This window comes from Cnephaeus nilssonii, assembly GCF_951640355.1.
Source record: "Cnephaeus nilssonii genome assembly, chromosome: 2".
NCBI classification, from domain to species: domain Eukaryota; kingdom Metazoa; phylum Chordata; class Mammalia; order Chiroptera; family Vespertilionidae; genus Cnephaeus; species Cnephaeus nilssonii.
The window spans coordinates 42,498,006-42,516,512 of NC_137073.1; the positions used below are offsets into that span (position 1 = coordinate 42,498,006).

The following is an 18,507-nucleotide window of genomic DNA, read 5'->3' on the forward strand; positions in this document are numbered from 1 at the left end:
TTAGCAGCTGACTGCCACGTCATTAGCCTTGTACTGACTTGTTTGGTGTGCGCAACAGGAAATATTTCGCTTTCGGAGAACAAGAAAAATAGGTTCATTTGCGTTATGCTTATTAATTTGTGCAGTTATTCAGTGTCTGATAAGTTAATGTTCAAGAAAAAATATTAATTTTTATTAAAATTTTCTATTATTTTATGTTAATGATTACTCATTTATCACAGCCCTTTGTATTCAGCATGTCTCTATCAAAATAAACCCATGTTTCTCTGAAAATTGAAGCTTTTATTTTTTGTGTGGCCCACATAAACTTAAACCTTGTTTATTTGGCCTGTGTTAGCCTTTGAGTTTGAAATGCTTGCTGCAGATACTTAGGGTGAATGGGAGGTAGAAGACTAGAGATGGAGGCTCCCTTATCTTTTTAAAGCAGGTTGGCTGTAAATCAGGGGGTGCGGGGAGGCGAAGCAGCAGAGAATCAGGTGGAAGCTCCTAAAAGGAGTACTGTTTGCTTGGTGTTTTAAGATAGGAGATAATCAGAGAGTGTTTGTATGCTGCGGGTAATGACCCATACAGAGAAAGACACTGATGGTGTAGCTAAAAGGGGAGATAACTGAAAGATCAAGGTGTAAAGCCAAATGAAGAGAAGGTATGTCCCTTTCCTCAGTTATAATACAAAACTCAAAGAAGCAAGGCTTCCTCTCACCTCTCTATGCAGTCATTCATCTAGCCGTACCTCAATATATATGTATTTAGCACCAGTGCCAACACTGGAGATACTATAATGAACAAAATTACCCCAAAGAGATTTTACTTAGTCTATGAGAGAAAACTGATATTAAACCAACATCACATTATTAATAACTTTTCAAACAGATAAAGTATAATAATTTTGTTCAAGAAAAATAAGAAGAATTGCGTTATTTGACTAACATTCTCATGTAGACATTTTACTGTATGTAAATTTTTACTGGGGTTAAATAAACTGAGAGTTTTGTCATAAATGTTAGATTCTTTACTGCATTAGGTTGGAGTGTTTGTTTTCTTGATTGAGATGTTAGAAACTGTGTTTCCTTATTCTTTGGAGTCTATTTTATATTACATCATGTGAAATGGACCAATCAGCAGGATTTTCAATTTAAACTGTCATGCCAACCTTCCACTTAATGCTTTCAGCATTGAAGCTTAATAAAATGGAAAACAGGAGGTTTATATGCTTAGAATCACCAGCTATGTCACAGCAGCATTGAAAGGATAAATTTCATGGCAACTTATTATCTTTGGTGCTGGCTGAAAGCCTTGGGAATTTTAGAACACTCTGTTTTCTAAAGCCCAGGATTTGTCACAAAATGTACATGCACAGGGACTAAAAATACAGCAAATTTGTAATGCTGTTAAATACACATCCAAAATGACTTTTACCGATACCAAGTTTAAAAAGTATTCTGTCCCTTACTCATTGTCATCCAAGTGAAGTATAATGGAGGTGTGTTCTTTCAGAATCTTTTCTCAAACACATCCCAAAGCCATTCATTACTGTTCCATAACCGGATTCTGTAACCTTAGCTCATCTAAGTACTCAGATGCAAAGCTAAATTAATATTTATCTTCCTTCTTTCATAAGAAAATGATACAATAAGCTCAGCAAACACACATTTTGAAGAATCACAGACAGTTAATTAATTGAAAAACATGTGCATTTGTATATCTAATTTAAAAAAAAAACCTCAAAGTCAATGTAATTGCATATGTTTGATTTGAATACCGTATGTCAACATGATGCTTTTTAGTCCTCATTTGGCAAAACCATACAACAGAGTTAACACCCACTATTTCGTGTTGTCCTCTTCTCCTATGTGAGTAGCAGGGATTAAGCAGAGAATACATGCAAACATTTCACCCAAAAACTTTCTTTTAGAGGTGCCAATTTTTTCACATGCAACTTCCACACTGCTAACCCTTGTCCCACAACACTAGCCATACAAGGTTCCTTGGGCTAAAATTACTCTTCAGTTGCCTCAACTTCACAGTGGCTCAGCAGACACTTGCTAGGCTCCAGAACTATGGCCAAATTAGCTACCCTCTGTGAGCCTCAGTTTCCACACCAATAAAATGGGCACAATAATGGTCCTCCCTCAGAGAACTGTTTTGAAGACAAATAAGCTCTTAACCGAGGACCTGGCAAAATGCCTGGTACATTACAGCCCTAAGAAACAACTGCGAACTGTCAATAGCACCTGAGCAGCTCCAAGAAGAGGCAGAATTTGATCTCACGCTTCTAACGCCTCTTTCTTTACCTCCCTTCCACCATCTTGTGGTATCTCCACTACCTTCACACTTCTTTTTAAAACTTCATTTCTCACACAATTTGAAACCCAGTCTTAGTGCCGTGTAGCTGATGAAGAACAATTTGAAATATTAATGCCACGGGAGAATACAGATTTCTATAGGAATCAAAGCCTTTGGCCAGAGGCAGGGCACTTCCAGGGCAGACCCGTTGGGCATCGGTGAGCTCGTTAAAGTTACAGAGACACTGTAACACTCTGACAACACTCTGGCATCTGCCTTTCTCAAACCCCACCGTCGATCTGGCCCAGGGACCAGGGATGAAGTGGAGTGAGTCCTGGGGTACATGTTTCACAGAGTGGCTTCCAAGGGCCACCAACTTGGCTCAGCTGACACGCCTGCTCCTCTCAGCACACTTGGAAAACAGATGGAAAAGACGGGCATGTGTCTTGTCTTTGCAGCCCACTTGGGAAGGCAGAAAAGGTGATGGTAAGTCCAGGGGGCTGATCTGCGGGGCTGATTGGTTCTGATCAGACCATGCATGGAGATACCACGGGTTCAGTTCTGGTGCTGCACTTTTAGGAGGGATGCTGATAAACCACAGTCATCCGTGAGAGAGCAAGAAGAATGAGCAGGATACACTTAAAACCATGGAGGGAAATTTTAACCTGAAGAAGACAAGACTGAGAATGACTGCCATCTCCAAACACTTAGCGGCACCTTTGCCCAGGAGGAGTGTCCTTATCTATCATTCCAAAGGAAGAACGGGGATTAAGGGATGAAAATTTGAGAGACACTGATTTTGGCTGAACTAAAATAGTAACCTTCTGTTGCCAAATATTTGACTCCCTTTACCTTTGGATGGTAAACACACAGTGAACTATACAGATGATGTATTATACAACTGTACACTTGAAACCTATATAATTTTATCAACCAATGTCACTCCAATAAATTATTAGCTATAATTTTTAAAAAATGATCCTTTATGGGTAGGCAGCCTCATGAGCTCCGTGTCACCAAGGTGATGAAGTACAGGCTGGATGACCCCCCAAGAGGGACAGTAAGGATCACCTTCAAAGATCTGATGGACTTAGGACCACATGAATGTTGGTTGTTGGTTGTTTTTTTTTGCCTTTTATAAAACTTATTTGCAAATAATTAAAATTTTCACTGTAAGTACATTTATAGAAGAGTTGAAGAAATAATAGTACAAAGAACACTATATACTTTTATCTACATTCATCAATTGTCAACATTTTACCCATTTGCTTTATTATTCTCTCTCTCTCTCTCTCTCTCTCTCTCTCTCTCTCTCTCTCCCTCTCCCTCTCCCTCTCCCTCTCCCTCTCCCTCTCCCTCTCTGACTAGGTGATTTTAAGGGTCCCTTCTTCCCTTGAGAGTTATGATTCTATGTGCTGAGGCTTCTTTCCAGTTAATAGGGTTTTAGAAAAATTGTACCCCTGCTAGTGGCGCTTTTCCCAGTACCTGGCATAAATCTGAGCTCCACAATTGTGATGGACGGGGCCCTATAGAGCCCAACCCTGACCTTGTCCTCACTCTGAGCACCATGCTGCAGCCACATAGGTTTTCTTTCTCTTCCTCGCACATGGAAGCTCTTTGTTGGCTCAGGGACTCGGCACTTGCTCATTCCTCTGCCTTCAGTGTTCTTCACTGGTTTCTATGTGGCTGGGCCCTTCTAACACTGCCTGACCACCCCCCCCCCCCCCCCCCCCGCCACCTCTACCCCTCTCCGCAACTCCTACAATTACTCTATCACATGGTTTAAGTCACCTCCCATCACTCTCTGAAATGATCTGGCTCAGTTCCTCATTTGCTTGCCTTTTGTCTGGCACCCCATAGAACAAGCATGTCAAACTCTCGACCCACAGGCCGCATGCCTCGTTTACTTGGCCCGTGTCAGCCTTTGAGTTTGACATGCTTGCCTCAGAATGTAAGCTCCTACTAGAATGTGAGATCTTGTCTACATCTTGTTGTTACTGTGTCCTCAGTGCCCAGGACAGAGAACACTCAACCACTATTTGCTGAAGAATAAATAAAAGTACAAATGGATCCAAGACCAACTGGTCAGAACCTGTTAATACAGGGCTGGACGTTAACATTTGACAACCTACACAGAGTGGAATGTGCTTAACAAACTTTAGAAAGAAAAAGAGAGATGTCTTTATCAGGTGGAGCGAATTCTAAGTGACAGGAGGTTTAGGGAAAAGTTTCCGCAGAGGATGCCCCAGCCAGAAGAAAGATGTGGTCTCTTCTCAGAAGCCAATGTGCTTTCTGTTGCCATCTGTTGGGAAAACCACCATAAAGAAGGAAATTTGCAAGCACCCCGGAGCAGTGTCTGACAGAAAGTCTGGAGGGCTGCGGGAGGTGGGTATGCCCATGGAACTCATGGAGAATGCCTCACTTCCTTCTGACACTGGCTGTGAAAACTTTACTATGTTGAGATTTCTTTCAAATGAGCCCACAGACCATTCTACACAATGTTATGGAGAGGTGGATATTTTCACGTGTTTCTTTTTCTAGGACCATTCTCTATTAGGAAGTGGTTTGCCAGCTGCAAAACGGCTATCAAATTGGATTGTACGTGTGATTACACTGAGAGTTTTTCCCCCATATATCCATTTCCTATCAGGTCTGATTATTTCTGATTACCTTGAGCACTGGGTCTTTAGTCTGGGTGAAGTTTTAAAGCTACTGAATTTGAACCTAGCCTCCTTCTCAACCAGAGAAGAAATGTCTAACATTACCTATTGTGGAAGTGGCTAGAAGTCACATGACCTAGAGAAAATGGAATTAACAAGTACAATATTTTTGAAAGTTTCAGTTAAGTTACTTAACTTGGTAAGCAAGAGCAGCGATTTAACAGAGAACAGAAATTCACCACTTAATTGATGAAGGGGGAATGCTGATATTTAAAGTTTTAAAAGGATAACATCCTAAAATTAAATGAATACCACTAAGTCCTGCTATTTGAGAGGTACTATACAGACTCTAGAGGCAGACTTCTGGGGTTTGAATGCCAGCTCTGTAACGCCATTGCTGTATGACTCTGGGCAAGATATTTAACTTCTCTGTTCTGTGCCTCAGTTTGGCCATCTATATAATACAAACAACTTAGTGCTTAGCTCACAGGGATTTTATGCTTAATTGAGCTAATGTTAGTCAAGTGCTTACAACCATACCTAAGCACACACATGAAGCAATACTGAAGTGTTTGCTATTCTTTTTTTTCTCCTTTACTCCCCAACCCCAATTAATGAAAAAAGAAATTACTGTATCTACAAAGTACCTTCAGATATATTACAATTTTGATCCCAATAATAGTCTGGTAACATTGCGGAACAAGTCTCTTTTCTATTTTATAGATCAACTAGAGGCCCAGCATGCACGAAATCTTGCACAAGTAGCTTGATTCTGCTTGCCTCAGCTGGCCGCCCCGCCCATCACTGCTCATAGCTCGTTGCCCCACCCTCCGCCGCTCCTAGCTCTCTGCTGCTAGTAGCTCTTGCCCTGCCCCACCCGCTGCGAGAGCCGCTGCTTGTTTGGTTGTGATGGTGTTACAGCATGACAGCCATGGGCTTTTTATATAAGAGACTGGTCATAGGCTCAGGGTCAGATAGCTGATAAATGGTTGAATGCTACCTTGAACCAGGTCTTTTGACTCTGAGACTAGCGGCCTGTCCACTGTGGTCAAAGAGGTTCAACTCAGAACACAGCGATGCCTTTAAAAGAAAAAATCCTCACTGGAGGATATGTTTTCCATTGATCTTTAGAGAGTGGAAGGGAGTGGGGGGTTAGGGGGCGAGGCAGAGACAGAGAGAGAGAAAAAAAAAAACCATAGATGTGAGACACATCGACTGGTTGCCTCCCGCACCTGCCCAGACTAGGACTGGGAATTGAACCTGCAACTGTGGTATGTGCTCTTGACTGGACTGTGAGACAATGCTCTAACCACTTAGCAACACCAGCCAGGACCCCAGTGATGCCTTTTAAGGAGACATATCCAGATAAGCCTTGTGGCCAAAGCCTCTATTAAATCGGATAGAAACTTGAGTATGTTTGAAATATATATATATATATATATATATATATATATATATATATATATATATATATATATTTTAAAAGTTGAAGGTAAATGAAAAGTTTTATTTGAACTTTAAAACCATCTTCTATGATGTTTCCGACCCAAACATTGAAGCATTACTTTCTCTCTCTCTCTCTCTCTCTCTCACACACACACACACACACACACACACACATTCACACAAACACAGAGATAAACAAACCTAGAAAGACTAATTATTTTCCCTGTCTCATCTAAGCAAAATGTCAAAAGAAAACAAACAGGCCAGGAGAAAAGGAAATTAGCTTTGTATAAGTCCTTTCAGTGAGAAAGTCCTGGAAGTCTAGTAGCTGCGTAGGTAAGGACCATCTATTTATTTTTAAGTGCAATACACATAATTCGAGGATTATCTTAAGCCTTCCATCACCCATGGTTCTCAGGACTCTAGCTACTATCCGAGGAGGTCGGCTTTGGCAAGGTTAATGGTGACGCCTTAGAGTAATTACTTGGAAAAATAATAAACATCATTTCCTAATTTGATGCTATGGTATCATTCCCATCGATATCCTTTCTTATTTTCATTTTTGCCCATCACAGAGAGAAAAGGAGGAAGTTTAATTTGATTTACAGAGGGGAAATCAAACCTGAACGTACTTTTTGGTCAGGGGTGGTGGGCTATGCAAGGAGAAAAGGTCAAGCAGCTGGTTTTCATCTATATGCCATAATTCTCTGTTTAGTTTGCACTATTAAACTCCAAAGCTTTGCTTTAATCTTAACTGTTACAGTATGCCTTATTGCAGATTCTATCATGTCGCATCCCTGATAGGGTTTCAGACTTTGGCCAAGCACCATCCCCCAGGCTGGCCTTGCCATATGGGTAGGAAATGCATCCAACATTTTTTCTTTGGCGCCTGCATCATTATGTTTTGTCACCAATGGTTGTTGGGTTTTCAGTAAATTGCTGCGAACACTGTGGTTTGGGCTGTCGAGACGCTCGCCTACATTTATTTGTACACAGCCGTGTCCTCATCAGGGCCTCCCTGTCCTGTCAGCGTTTGGAGGAGGACCTTGCATCTGTTGTCAAGGGTGGAGAAGCCATAAAAGAAAATGAAAACAGAAAGCCAGAGCAAACAATGGCGGGGGAGCAGCTCCCACACTCTGAGAGACAGGAGAAGGAGGAGAGGTGAGAGGTGAAACCTACCTGATCTGTCTTCGTTCTGTGAATCACATCTTCGGCACAGTTCTGGGATGGTCTTGAGGGATGTGACTGAGTACTAAATGGGAAGCCAGAGGAGAAAGGGGGTGAAATAACAATTTAAAATGAGAGCATGACATTCATTCAAACTGGCCAGAAAAATCAAAACACGAGAAGTGATACCTGAGTACATCCAGAATGTTTAGCTAATTTTACCCTAAATGGGTTGCTTGGTGATCTGGGAGATCCCAAGCTCTACCTACAAGCATCTAAGCACGTGCAGATTAAAAAGAGGGCTGGACGTTCTATCTTCTATCACTTATGCGACTTGGAAGATGGAAGGATGCTCTGACCTTGAGGGTTTCCAGAAGGTGGCCACTGTACTTGCATTCTGAAGCCTAAGAGCGAATCTATGTGTGAAAAGCCTTGGGGAGAAGCATCCAGCTTCCTGCCGCACCCAGGGCCACCAGGAGCCACAGCTGTGTCTAAACCGATTGAACTACACAAACATCCCTAATGTCGCCACTCGCCTAGGATTTTACTGTGTAGAATCTGTAATCGCCAAGGGAAACACCAGGGCAATGTTATAAAAAGCGAGGGTAGCATGGTTCTGTGTTTGAAAGCTCATCTGTTTCACATATAGATTAGACTAAACTGAAAGAAACCACCTTGCAGGTTCAGGCCCAGCACCAACTCAGGGGCTGGCTCTCAGGATAACAAATTATGACAGAAGGGGGCATAAAATCAAAAGAGCTCAAACAAATGTAAAATCAATAGCTATGATTTATGGGAACTATGCTTGGTGCCAATCAATCTTTCTTTAGAGAAGGGCGCTTTAAAACAAAATTAAAGGATGAACCCTTTCTTTAATCAAGGGGCTGTCTTCAATCATATTTTAATTCATAAAATACAGCTTCCTAGAAACATTTTGCTCTGTACCTTTAGGAAACACGTTCTTATGTAAATGAGAATGTATTATGAATTACTTCACTGTTGCAAAATTTAGGAGGAATGAAAAAAACATTTAATCTAAAAGAAAAATGATCGTGGAAACTCATTAGGATTATTGTAGCATTACAAGTGGGGAATGTGTAATTAGGGCACATTTGTCAATAAGAAGGTACTTTAGTTAGCTTGATGCTGATAGATGAAGCATGTCTACATGGAGACACCCCCCTCCCCCAGTGCTTTCCATAGGGTATCAGGATAGCAAGGCAGGGGGAGGGGCAGTTGTAGCTATTGTCAATTTCACATCACAAGCAAATTAAATGTCCAGTACTTCCAAGTGAAAAATAAAACCTCAAATGACTAATTAGAGAAATTACTCTTACCTGTCTGATGCAATAACATCCTGTTTGTGTTGGCCAATCCTCAGAGGACTACGGGTGCTTTAGCAAATCCACTCACACTCAGAGAGAGGGAGGGCTGCTTCTTAAATCAAAAATGAACTTCAATGATTTTTTCCCCTCCTACATTATGTTCTTTGGAGGTTGGGGATACACAAGGTACAGAAGGCACTTTTTTTTTGGGGGGGGGAGGGAGTTACTAATAAGGTACCTTATGTTTCTAGCGAAATACAAGGTCTCCAAGGAATCTGGTAGCTTCCTGAGACCAGCTGGTACAGGTTAAATAATTACACAGTCTATAATTCAATTAAAACTGGGCCTCTTGTTTTGGCTGCCATGTGCCCAAGAAAGCACCCTTTGGCAAAGTTTCAGTTTCTCTCTCTCTCTCTCTCTCTCTCTCTCTCTCTCTCTCTCTCTCTCTCTCTCTCTCTCTTGCTTTCTTCCAAAGCACAATTTTAGAAAGAGGAAATTTAAGACTGATTGTGTTGTTTAACTATCATTTAATGATAAATTCAATAGGTTGCTGACTGGGCTTAAAGAGCTATATTTGAATAAGCCGGTGTGTTATCTGTATTTCCAGCCATATGCATCCTAACTGCTACTCCCACCCCAAAGTCAAGCATGTCAGAATCTCAGATTTATGAGCTGTACTTCAATTCTTCCTATGTGACTCCAAAGATCTACAGTGTGCAGTAACTTTTAACTTGATGAGGGTTAAATTTGAACAGCATGGCTGGCTGCCTGGTTGGTGTGGGGACTGAGCGACAGGCAGAGACAAGCCTAGTTGATGCCCATCCACTACCTCAACCTACATCACCCATGGTGGCTTTGCCTCTCCACCATGGTCAGACAGGAAGTCACCCTGTGAACGCATACATCTTAATTCTTTGGGAACAATGACCTTGAAGAAAAAATCATGTGCTGTTCCTGGTAATGGAAATAAAAGTACAGCAATCAAAGAAAAGGATGATATGTTGGCCAGAAAATCAAAGTTTTAGATAATTATAAGGGTACATAAATGTCAAATTTAGCAATGACTTCCAATTTACAGTGTGGACAAATCCACCATTCTTTATAAAGACACCTTAAGAAAAAAATCAATTTGTTTCAGCTAAATACTTAAGGGATGCTGCAAAGCTGATTAAGTTTTGATGTGAAGAGGTGAAGAAGAAACACGCAACTCACATAATCAACATTCAAAATCATTTCCTTATTTGCAAATATGAGAAAAAGCACATGACCCAGGAAGTCTACCCTTGCATGAACACACTGTACTACCATCTGGGAGCTGAAAGGGAGGGCATCCAAGGCCTTTATCCCAGCACACAGGGCAGATGGCCTTTTATATGAAGCTGTCAGATCACCAACCACCTCATTCTCAAGACAAAGGCCAGCTCCCAGGGCAGCAACTGTTGTCATTTTGGTCCTATCAGAACCAAAGCCCAATGTATCTTCCCTGTCCCATGCCCCCAACACAAGCCTTTACCAGTATATTCTGTTCCCTGGATTTCTATTATCCTTGGGTGATAAGACAGGGAAGGAGGTTTGCAGATAATTGAGAAGCATTATATTTCCTACCTCTATGTTGCTCTCATGTATTCTTTCTCTAAAAAACTCCCTAAGGTTTTCTTGTAGAAACAGCCCTTTGGATCTACTCTTCCATCGTGTCTTAAGAAAAACTTCTACCAAAGGTTGACTAGCTGCCTCTGCTTCTTCTATATCCCTGTGCATTCAAAGTTTAGTTCCCCTTCCGTTCCTTTACTCTGGGGTCCCCCTTGCCTGCCATGCCTCCCTCTAGCCAAGCAAATGGAACTGTTCTGCAAGGCCAGCTTGTGTCTGCCTTCTCCATGAAACCACGGTTGATTGCTTCGTTCCTTACTGACCTTCCTCTTTTCTGCAGATGGAAAATCTGCCTTGCCTTACGCTCTGTTGTTTCCTATGTGTTAGTGTTGGCTCCCACAAGCACCTGGAGAAAAGGACAGCATCTTTGGCTTATATATTACATGCATGGCACACAGGAACGTATTAACTATTTGACTTTGATACCAAGATGTACACACATCTGATTAATCACTGGGCATGATTAGAAATATTCCAAGGAGTTTTTTCATATTTAAGTAAGTGGGAATTTCCTCCAGGCTTCCCTACTTGCACTAGAATTAATCAACTTTCTAAAATGCAAACTTGACCAAGGTGCTTCTCTCATTAAAATCACTGCTGGCTCGGCACAGCCTACAGGGCAGAAACCACATTCCTGAATATGGCACATGAAACCCTCCACGGGTTCAGACTCACCTGTCATTGTTGTCTACTTATCTTTTGATGGTGGCAATACCAAATTTCTGTCTACTGGTTTACCTGTATATACCTTTATGCATGCTATTCCACCTACATCGAATGTCATTCCACCCATTTTTTTTAGGCAAACTGTTTTTAATTCATTGCACTTTACCTGGGTATCACCTCTATAACATCTCCTTTGACCCTCCCAGATGGAAGTAGTGCCAGCTTTCAAACTATGGTTTCCTGATGGGTGGCATCACCCATCTAGGAACGGGTGAGAAATTCACATTCTTTGGCCTCATCTCAGAAACTTTGAGGGCAGAGCCTAGCAATCTGTGTTTTTACAAGCCAGTAAGGTGATTCGATATATGCTGAAGTTTAGGAATCATTGCTCTATATTATTTTCCTATCTTAGGAATATGTCCATTACAGAACCCATCACACGATGTCTCATCTATATGTTTACCTAACTGCTTTTTATGCTTCTTGAGCATGTGTACAATATTTTATTGACCAAAGACACTAGGCTATTGAACTGAATAAAATGAATTCCCCTACACAGCCGACGATTTTAGTGGCAATAATAATAGTAATGATGATAGTAGTTAATATTTACATAGCACTTATCTTCTTAGAAAAATCCATAATTTCAAGTCTAGCAATGTACTCATGGTATATTTCAAAGGAAAAACACTTCCAATATATTAATAGTGCTGGCTGATGCCTTAGCCTTTTGTATAAAGAACAATGGATTTGGAGTGAGAAGACTTAGAGATGCAAGTCCCAGTTATGACATTAATTAACTCTGTGGTTCCAGACAAATAAGTCATTTCATATTTCTGGTGCTTAGTTTCTTTACCTATTAAACAGATAAGCATACAAGCTAATGTAAGTGAAATCAATTTGCAAGCTGTAAAGCGATGTTAGATGTTTTTGTCTCTTTTCTTCAACCTGTTTTCCATGTGTGTCCCACAGCCCTTCCCTGTCATCTTCAGTCCACTCATGTTTTTAAGCTCAGTAGATCAAGACGTGAGAATTAATGAGGCAGGAAGAGGGGGGCTGAGGTGGGGCTGGAAAGGAAGGGAAGAAGAGTTCAGCTGGTCCCTGCACGTTATTTGGCTTCCCTTTGGTCTTTCCTCATCCAAGATAATCCATGGCCAAGGGCTGACACTGAAGTTTAGCTTTGCAAACAACATAGACAATCCTACACATCCCAGACTACACCAGTCAATTTTGTCTCTCTGCCATGCAAAATAGTTTGAGCATACATAATAACAGCGTGTGATTTCTACATTGGACTACAGGGATCTCTGACCACCCTAGATATTGTTCAGGCCTGAAAGGCTTTGGCCCTTATTCCTGAAAACTAGAGCCAGTTGGGTGAACAAGCAGACATTACTCAAATGGTAATGAGCCACAGAAAATGAAAGAACTAAAATCCCAAGCACCTTTTCAAGCTAGAGACTTTCAAACAACGAAGGTCCCATGAAGTTTCCAAAACAAACAATTAAGCCAGTCATCCAAACAACTATCCTGAAGTTCATGACTTTTCACACAGCTTTCCAAACTTTAGGCAGACATCTCAACAGGCACACAATGAAATGACAAAAAATGCGTACACAAAAAAGCTGGTAGTGAGAGCAAAGATAGACAGCTGAAATGAGATGTTCGGAAATATAATGTTTTTCTAAAATTCTGACTTCTCCAATGTCTTGCCCGTCCAATTCAAGGAGGGCGTGATAACTTCACAACCTCCACAACAGATCCTGCTTCTCTGCTCCTTCTCTGAGGATGTGGTACTAACAGTCCACCCCTTCATTGCTAGCTCTTGGCTTGTGCACAGGTCTCCTTCCCTTTAGCCACTCTCTCAACATTGACTCTCTGCTCTGACCCCATAACAACAAACAGCACCCCCACCACTTCAAGACATGCTGCCTCTCCAGTCCACCATGGGCTTTCCTGCTCTTGTGTTCATAACCATCTTTTTAAAAAAGAAATGCCTTGCCTGGCCAGTGTGGCTTAGTGGTTGAGCATAGACCTATGAACCAGGCCATTGTGGTTGTATTTCTGGTCAGGACACATGTCCAGATTGTAGGCTCGATCCCCAGTAGGGGGCAGCAGATCAATGATTCTCTCTCATTGATTTTCTATATCTCCCTCTCCCTTCCTCTCTGAAAGCAATAAAAATATATTTAAAATAAAAAAGAATTGCCTTGGTTTTTGCCTCTACTTCCTCACCTCTGCATTTACTCTACTAACCCATGTCTTCTGTCCCTCACAGGCACTGCTCTGATTATGGCCACCAGTAGTCTTAACAAGACAATCCATTGGGCACTGTTCAATCTTTTTATTTATAATGACCTGTTTCTCACTGCTGACCACTTTCCTTCTTTAAATTCCTTAAATCCATTACCCCCTTTTAGCTCCATTAAAGAAAATTATTACAAATAATCCTATTGTCAAATACATTTGATTTTTGCTCTTGTTTTTATCAAACTATTTTCCAAGTGTTTTTTCTTTAAAGTTAATGAAATAAATTATTTTATGCTAAGACATTGCTTGTGGTTGGTATTCAGGAAAACTCAGTAACTCTTTTTGATCATAGGAAGAGTATGCAAGGAACTACTCTATTGGAGTGCTAACATGTATCGTCAGGCAAAAAAGGAAGCTGCACATTGGTTAAGGTGGTGAGATCACATTATTGAATGGCCGCCTTCTTCTGTCAGAAGTGTTCATGAATGAGAAGAGACCTGGGTGAAGGGGATGGCTAGAGGTCACCAAGGGGCCCAGCAGAGGTCATTTTCAATGCACTGGTTACATCATGGATTCTAGAGCTAGACTGCACATACCATATCCTGGCTTCATAGTTTTCTGGCTAATTAATCTTAGTTGCTTAACCTCTGTATGTCAGCTTTTTCATCTGTAAAACAGATAATAACAGTACCTACAACAGAATGTGGCAGTGAAGATCGTGTACTAATAATGTAAATCATGGGGAATAGTATCTGATGCATAGTAAGTGTTCAATAAATGTTCACTATTATTATTATTAAATTGAAATATATCAAAAATGAGCATTTAAAAATGTAGCCAAAGTAATGCTAACTACTAAGGAAAAGATTACAAATTGCAAAAGATGTATACCTTGCAGTAGGGCAGATGGCTGGACATTATACTTGTTCAACTTCAATGATGGTCTAATTTTAATTGTAAACTAATAATCAATAGCCATCAAAATATAAATACTGTCTGTCAAGGATGGAGTTCAATATTGTAATTAAATGTGACCTACCATGAAGTTAACCTGACATTCATAGTCTGCTCCTGTGTTATTGTAGGGTACTTACTATAAACTGTGAGAACACAGACAAGTCTGTGTCATTCGCACCAAGCCTAGAACCATGCTTAGTACACTGCACATGTTTAATAAATATTGTTGAGTAGATTGGTATAAAATCTAGTTATGCATAAGAGGTAAATAACCTGCATCATCAATGTAATAAGTACTATGACTGTGTGCACCGCCATCTTGTGACGGTGTTATGGCATGAGGGTTAATTTGCATATTACCTCTTTATTATATAGGATATCTTTCTACTCTTTATCACACCTAAAATCAGGCCACAGATAATAGCGTGGTGAAAGCCTGGGGAGCGGTTGGAGGCAGAAGTGGGCTACAAGGGGTCAATAGGGGGAAAAAGGGACCTATGTAATACTTTCAACAATAAAGTTTTTTTAAAATGTAATAAAATCTGGGAAGTACCAATGAAATCTGAGAAGTACTTGAGTAAAAGTCTGTGCACACAAAACAGAGGTGGGTAGATATTTTAGTGCAACTGATGCCCCATCTGTAGGATGGAAAAAAAGTGAAAACTCATTGCAAGTGAGATTTGTTTGCCACAGAATTTATTTTTCTACCAGACAGCAGTCTTAGCACCTTAGGAAAATGAATCCACTGAATTCTGAGCAATTTACTACTCTAGGTTTCAAGGGCTTGGGTCAAAGGGGATAGTACAGTGGAAGGACACTAATTTATCTTGATCTCATCTGATTTGCACACAAAAAAATAGGTTATGCAATTACCAAAAAGTGTCAACTTTCATCAAAGATGCAGTCACACTGATACAAAAAAGCAACAAAAATTCCTATGCATGGAAATGTAGTTTTTTCCTTAGTTGCATTTGTGGGTACATAAGCATGTGTGTATTTACATGTATATGTATATGTAGGTATGTATATACATATGTGTATGTGTGTATGCATATACTTATGGGATATTTATATAAAATTTTAAATTTTCTCCATAAAACTAGGGCAATAGGTAGATATGATTATTATCATTTTACAGATGGAAAAGTTGAGGTACAGTAAAATGAAGAGATATGTCTAAGTTCTCTTTAGTTTGTTTTACTTTATTTATTTATAATATATATACCAACTGCATTGGTACCAAAAAGTTATTTGCAATTGCTTCAGTGCCTATTTGGGGATAGTAATGGGTGAGGTGACTGGCCCATTATACTCAACTAAGTTACTCAGAGGGGGAAGAGTCACATGGTCAGAGTTCTGTATATAAATCCTGACCTGCCACTTGCCCATTTGTAACCTTGTGAAAGTCATACGACATCTCTAAGCCTCATTTTCTTCATTTGCCAAACAGGGGATTAAAATAGGGGCTGCTTTGCAGAGTCGATGTGAGGCTTAAACAAAACAAGTGACTTAAAGAGTTCAGTGTGTGTGCCACAGTCAACGTTTGCTGGCCATGAGTCAGGCTCTGCAATGGATCCATGGTTTGGCCTCTGCATTATTCAGTTCTGTGCATACTATTTCTGAGGACAGCAAACTGGCCTCTCTTAATAAAACACACCATGGCTACTAAGAACCCCACGGTAAAATGGTATTCCAGAGCATTTTTCATTTCCCAGACACAGGGCTCTGGCTTCCATAGGAATAAAGAAATCTGTAAACCTGTGTGCAGTGACAGCAAGGCCCTGCTCTGACCCTCTGTGTTTACGCGTGTCGTCATCTCTCCCTCGCACATCTGCAGCCAGTGCACAGTGTTCTGCCCTTTTCAATGGCAGGATTACAAGAATGTATAGTTTAAACCCTGCATTTTGCAAAGGATGAGCATTATTTTGGAGTCTGGGAAACTTCAAAATAATGTAAGTGCCTTCTGTGTTTTGTCTCATTAGGTAGAGGCAAAAAAAGTTCTAGTTGTGTTTTGGAATCATTATACAGCTTGTGTTTTAATTAAAACAAGAACCAGACTCATAACTAGAGGGGAAAAATCATAAAATAGAAAGCTGATGGCTATGGCTGGGAAGAAAGAAGAGCGGTTTTAAACTCGGGCATCTTTTTGGTAAACATCTTTTTCAAAAGAGACTTAAGGGCTGTGAGAGATGGAGGTTTACAGAATCCTAAAAATAAAGGCATGTTTGTGAGAGACTACGTTTCTCTTTATGCCAGTAAATTAGCAAGTTGAACACATCTTCGTTTTTCAGTGTTAGCACCTGAATAGTCTCCACTTTGCCCCTAAAACAGTTACAACATTTATTGCTCCCAGTTTACCTACATAGGCTGAAACAACTGTTTCAGTATTTAAAAGGTTATCTCTACATCTTTTCGCATGAAATCATTATGTAAGAACAATATGATTCTGGCACATTTAAGGTATTGAACTTGGATTAGATTGCACTAGAATAGAATAATTTACCATGTTATAGAGGTTGCCAGTCAAATTTGAGCTTCTTTAGTTTCATGTGATTGCTTATCCTCAGTACTATCAACATTTTAAGCCAGATAATTCTTTGTTGTAGGGGGTTTTCCTGTGCATTTTAGGTTGTTTAGAAGCATTCTTGGTCTCTACCCACTAGATGCCAGTAGCAGCATATCCCTAGTATGAGCATCATTGCCCAGGTATTGCCTGAGGATGGGTAAAATCGTCCTTATGAGGACCACTGCAATAGACTATTTTTATCTTGGAGAAGCAGACAAGTATTATAGCTAAAATATAATATTGGAGGCAAAGTGTCCCTAACTAAGTGGGTGACTGTGGACAAGTTATATAACTTGTTTCATGCTTCTGTTTCCACATCTGTAAAAGGGAGATAATAATAAGTACCTTTTTTAGAGGATTGTTGTGATAATTAAACAGGATAGTGCCTATCCTATAGCAAGTGCTAGTAAATGGTAACCATTATTATTGTTACAGCAATTCCATGCACCTTCCTGTTTTTCCTTCTGATAAAAGTTTAAATGTCGGTCAAAGATCCACACAATAAATACACAATTAAAGGGGGGAAGGTTTGAGTGCAGTTACACAATTACAGATGGATGTCTTTATTTATGTTTCAGAGTGGTCAAGTTATAGAAACTCAACTATTGCATAATCCTGCATCCCAACTTGCTAAACAGCTTCAGTTATTGCTTAACATATTTTATTATCTTTTAAGTGGAGATTCCTAATTCATCAAAATTATGGGCTGTTGCCAGATGAGTCTTCTGTAAACACAACTGCTCTATTGCAGTGTTAAAAAAAAGTTTTTGACATGATGCCTGGTCTTTTCCCTCGAGTTCTTTCTTCACCAATGGTCATATAAATATTACTGTATTATTCATTGAAATAATAACAAAAGCTACCATGTTTAAGAGCAACTTACTGTGTGCTAAGCTAAGTGCTTCATATATATTATTTCACTCAATCCTAAAAAAAAAAAACCAACCCAAAAACCTACTACAACAACAAAAAACCTTAAAAGTTAGGTGGGTATCTCAGAGAGGTCAGCAAAGGTCAGAACACGTCTGGAGCCCAGACTGGTGCCTTCAAAGCCTATGCTTTTATTTACTTACTTATTTATTTTTGTGTGTTTTGTGCGTATTTTATTTTTTAAATCTTTATTGTTGAAAGTATTACAGGTTTCCCCCTTTTTTTCTCTGTTGACCCCTCCAATCCACTCTTATCCCCTTCTCAGCACTACTGTTTGTCCATGGGCTATGCATATGTGTGTGTGTGTGTGTGTGTGTGTGTGTGTGTTCAGTTTATTTTCTTCATTAGAGTCCACATATAAATGGGATCATGTGATACTTGTCTTTCTCTGACTGGCTTATTTCACAAAGCCTATGTTTTTAAAAGGCAACTTCACTAGTAAAGCCCACAACTCCCCATATTAGCATTCACTCTCTTGCTCTTCCCCACTCAGCTCAAAATACCCTGACAGGAGTGGTTATAAAAGAACCACGCTCTGAACACTTTTAAGCCAAGCACAGTAACTCAGAAAAAAAGACAGACAGAAAGAACAATATTACAGGAAGGAAGA

At 40.1% G+C, this 18,507-nt stretch overlaps 1 protein-coding gene across 5 annotated transcripts in view; it reads right to left on the reverse strand.

The window, feature by feature from the left end:
* Positions 1-18,507, reverse strand: part of SNCAIP (synuclein alpha interacting protein) — a 137,011-nt gene that overhangs the window by 46,108 nt on the left and 72,396 nt on the right. For all 5 annotated transcript variants that reach the window (XM_079783808.1, XM_079783809.1, XM_079783805.1 and 2 more), the window contains exon 3: positions 7,569-7,641. In XM_079783808.1, coding sequence (XP_079639934.1) covers positions 7,569-7,641 — 73 coding nt within the window. The remainder of the gene's footprint in view (positions 1-7,568; positions 7,642-18,507) is intronic.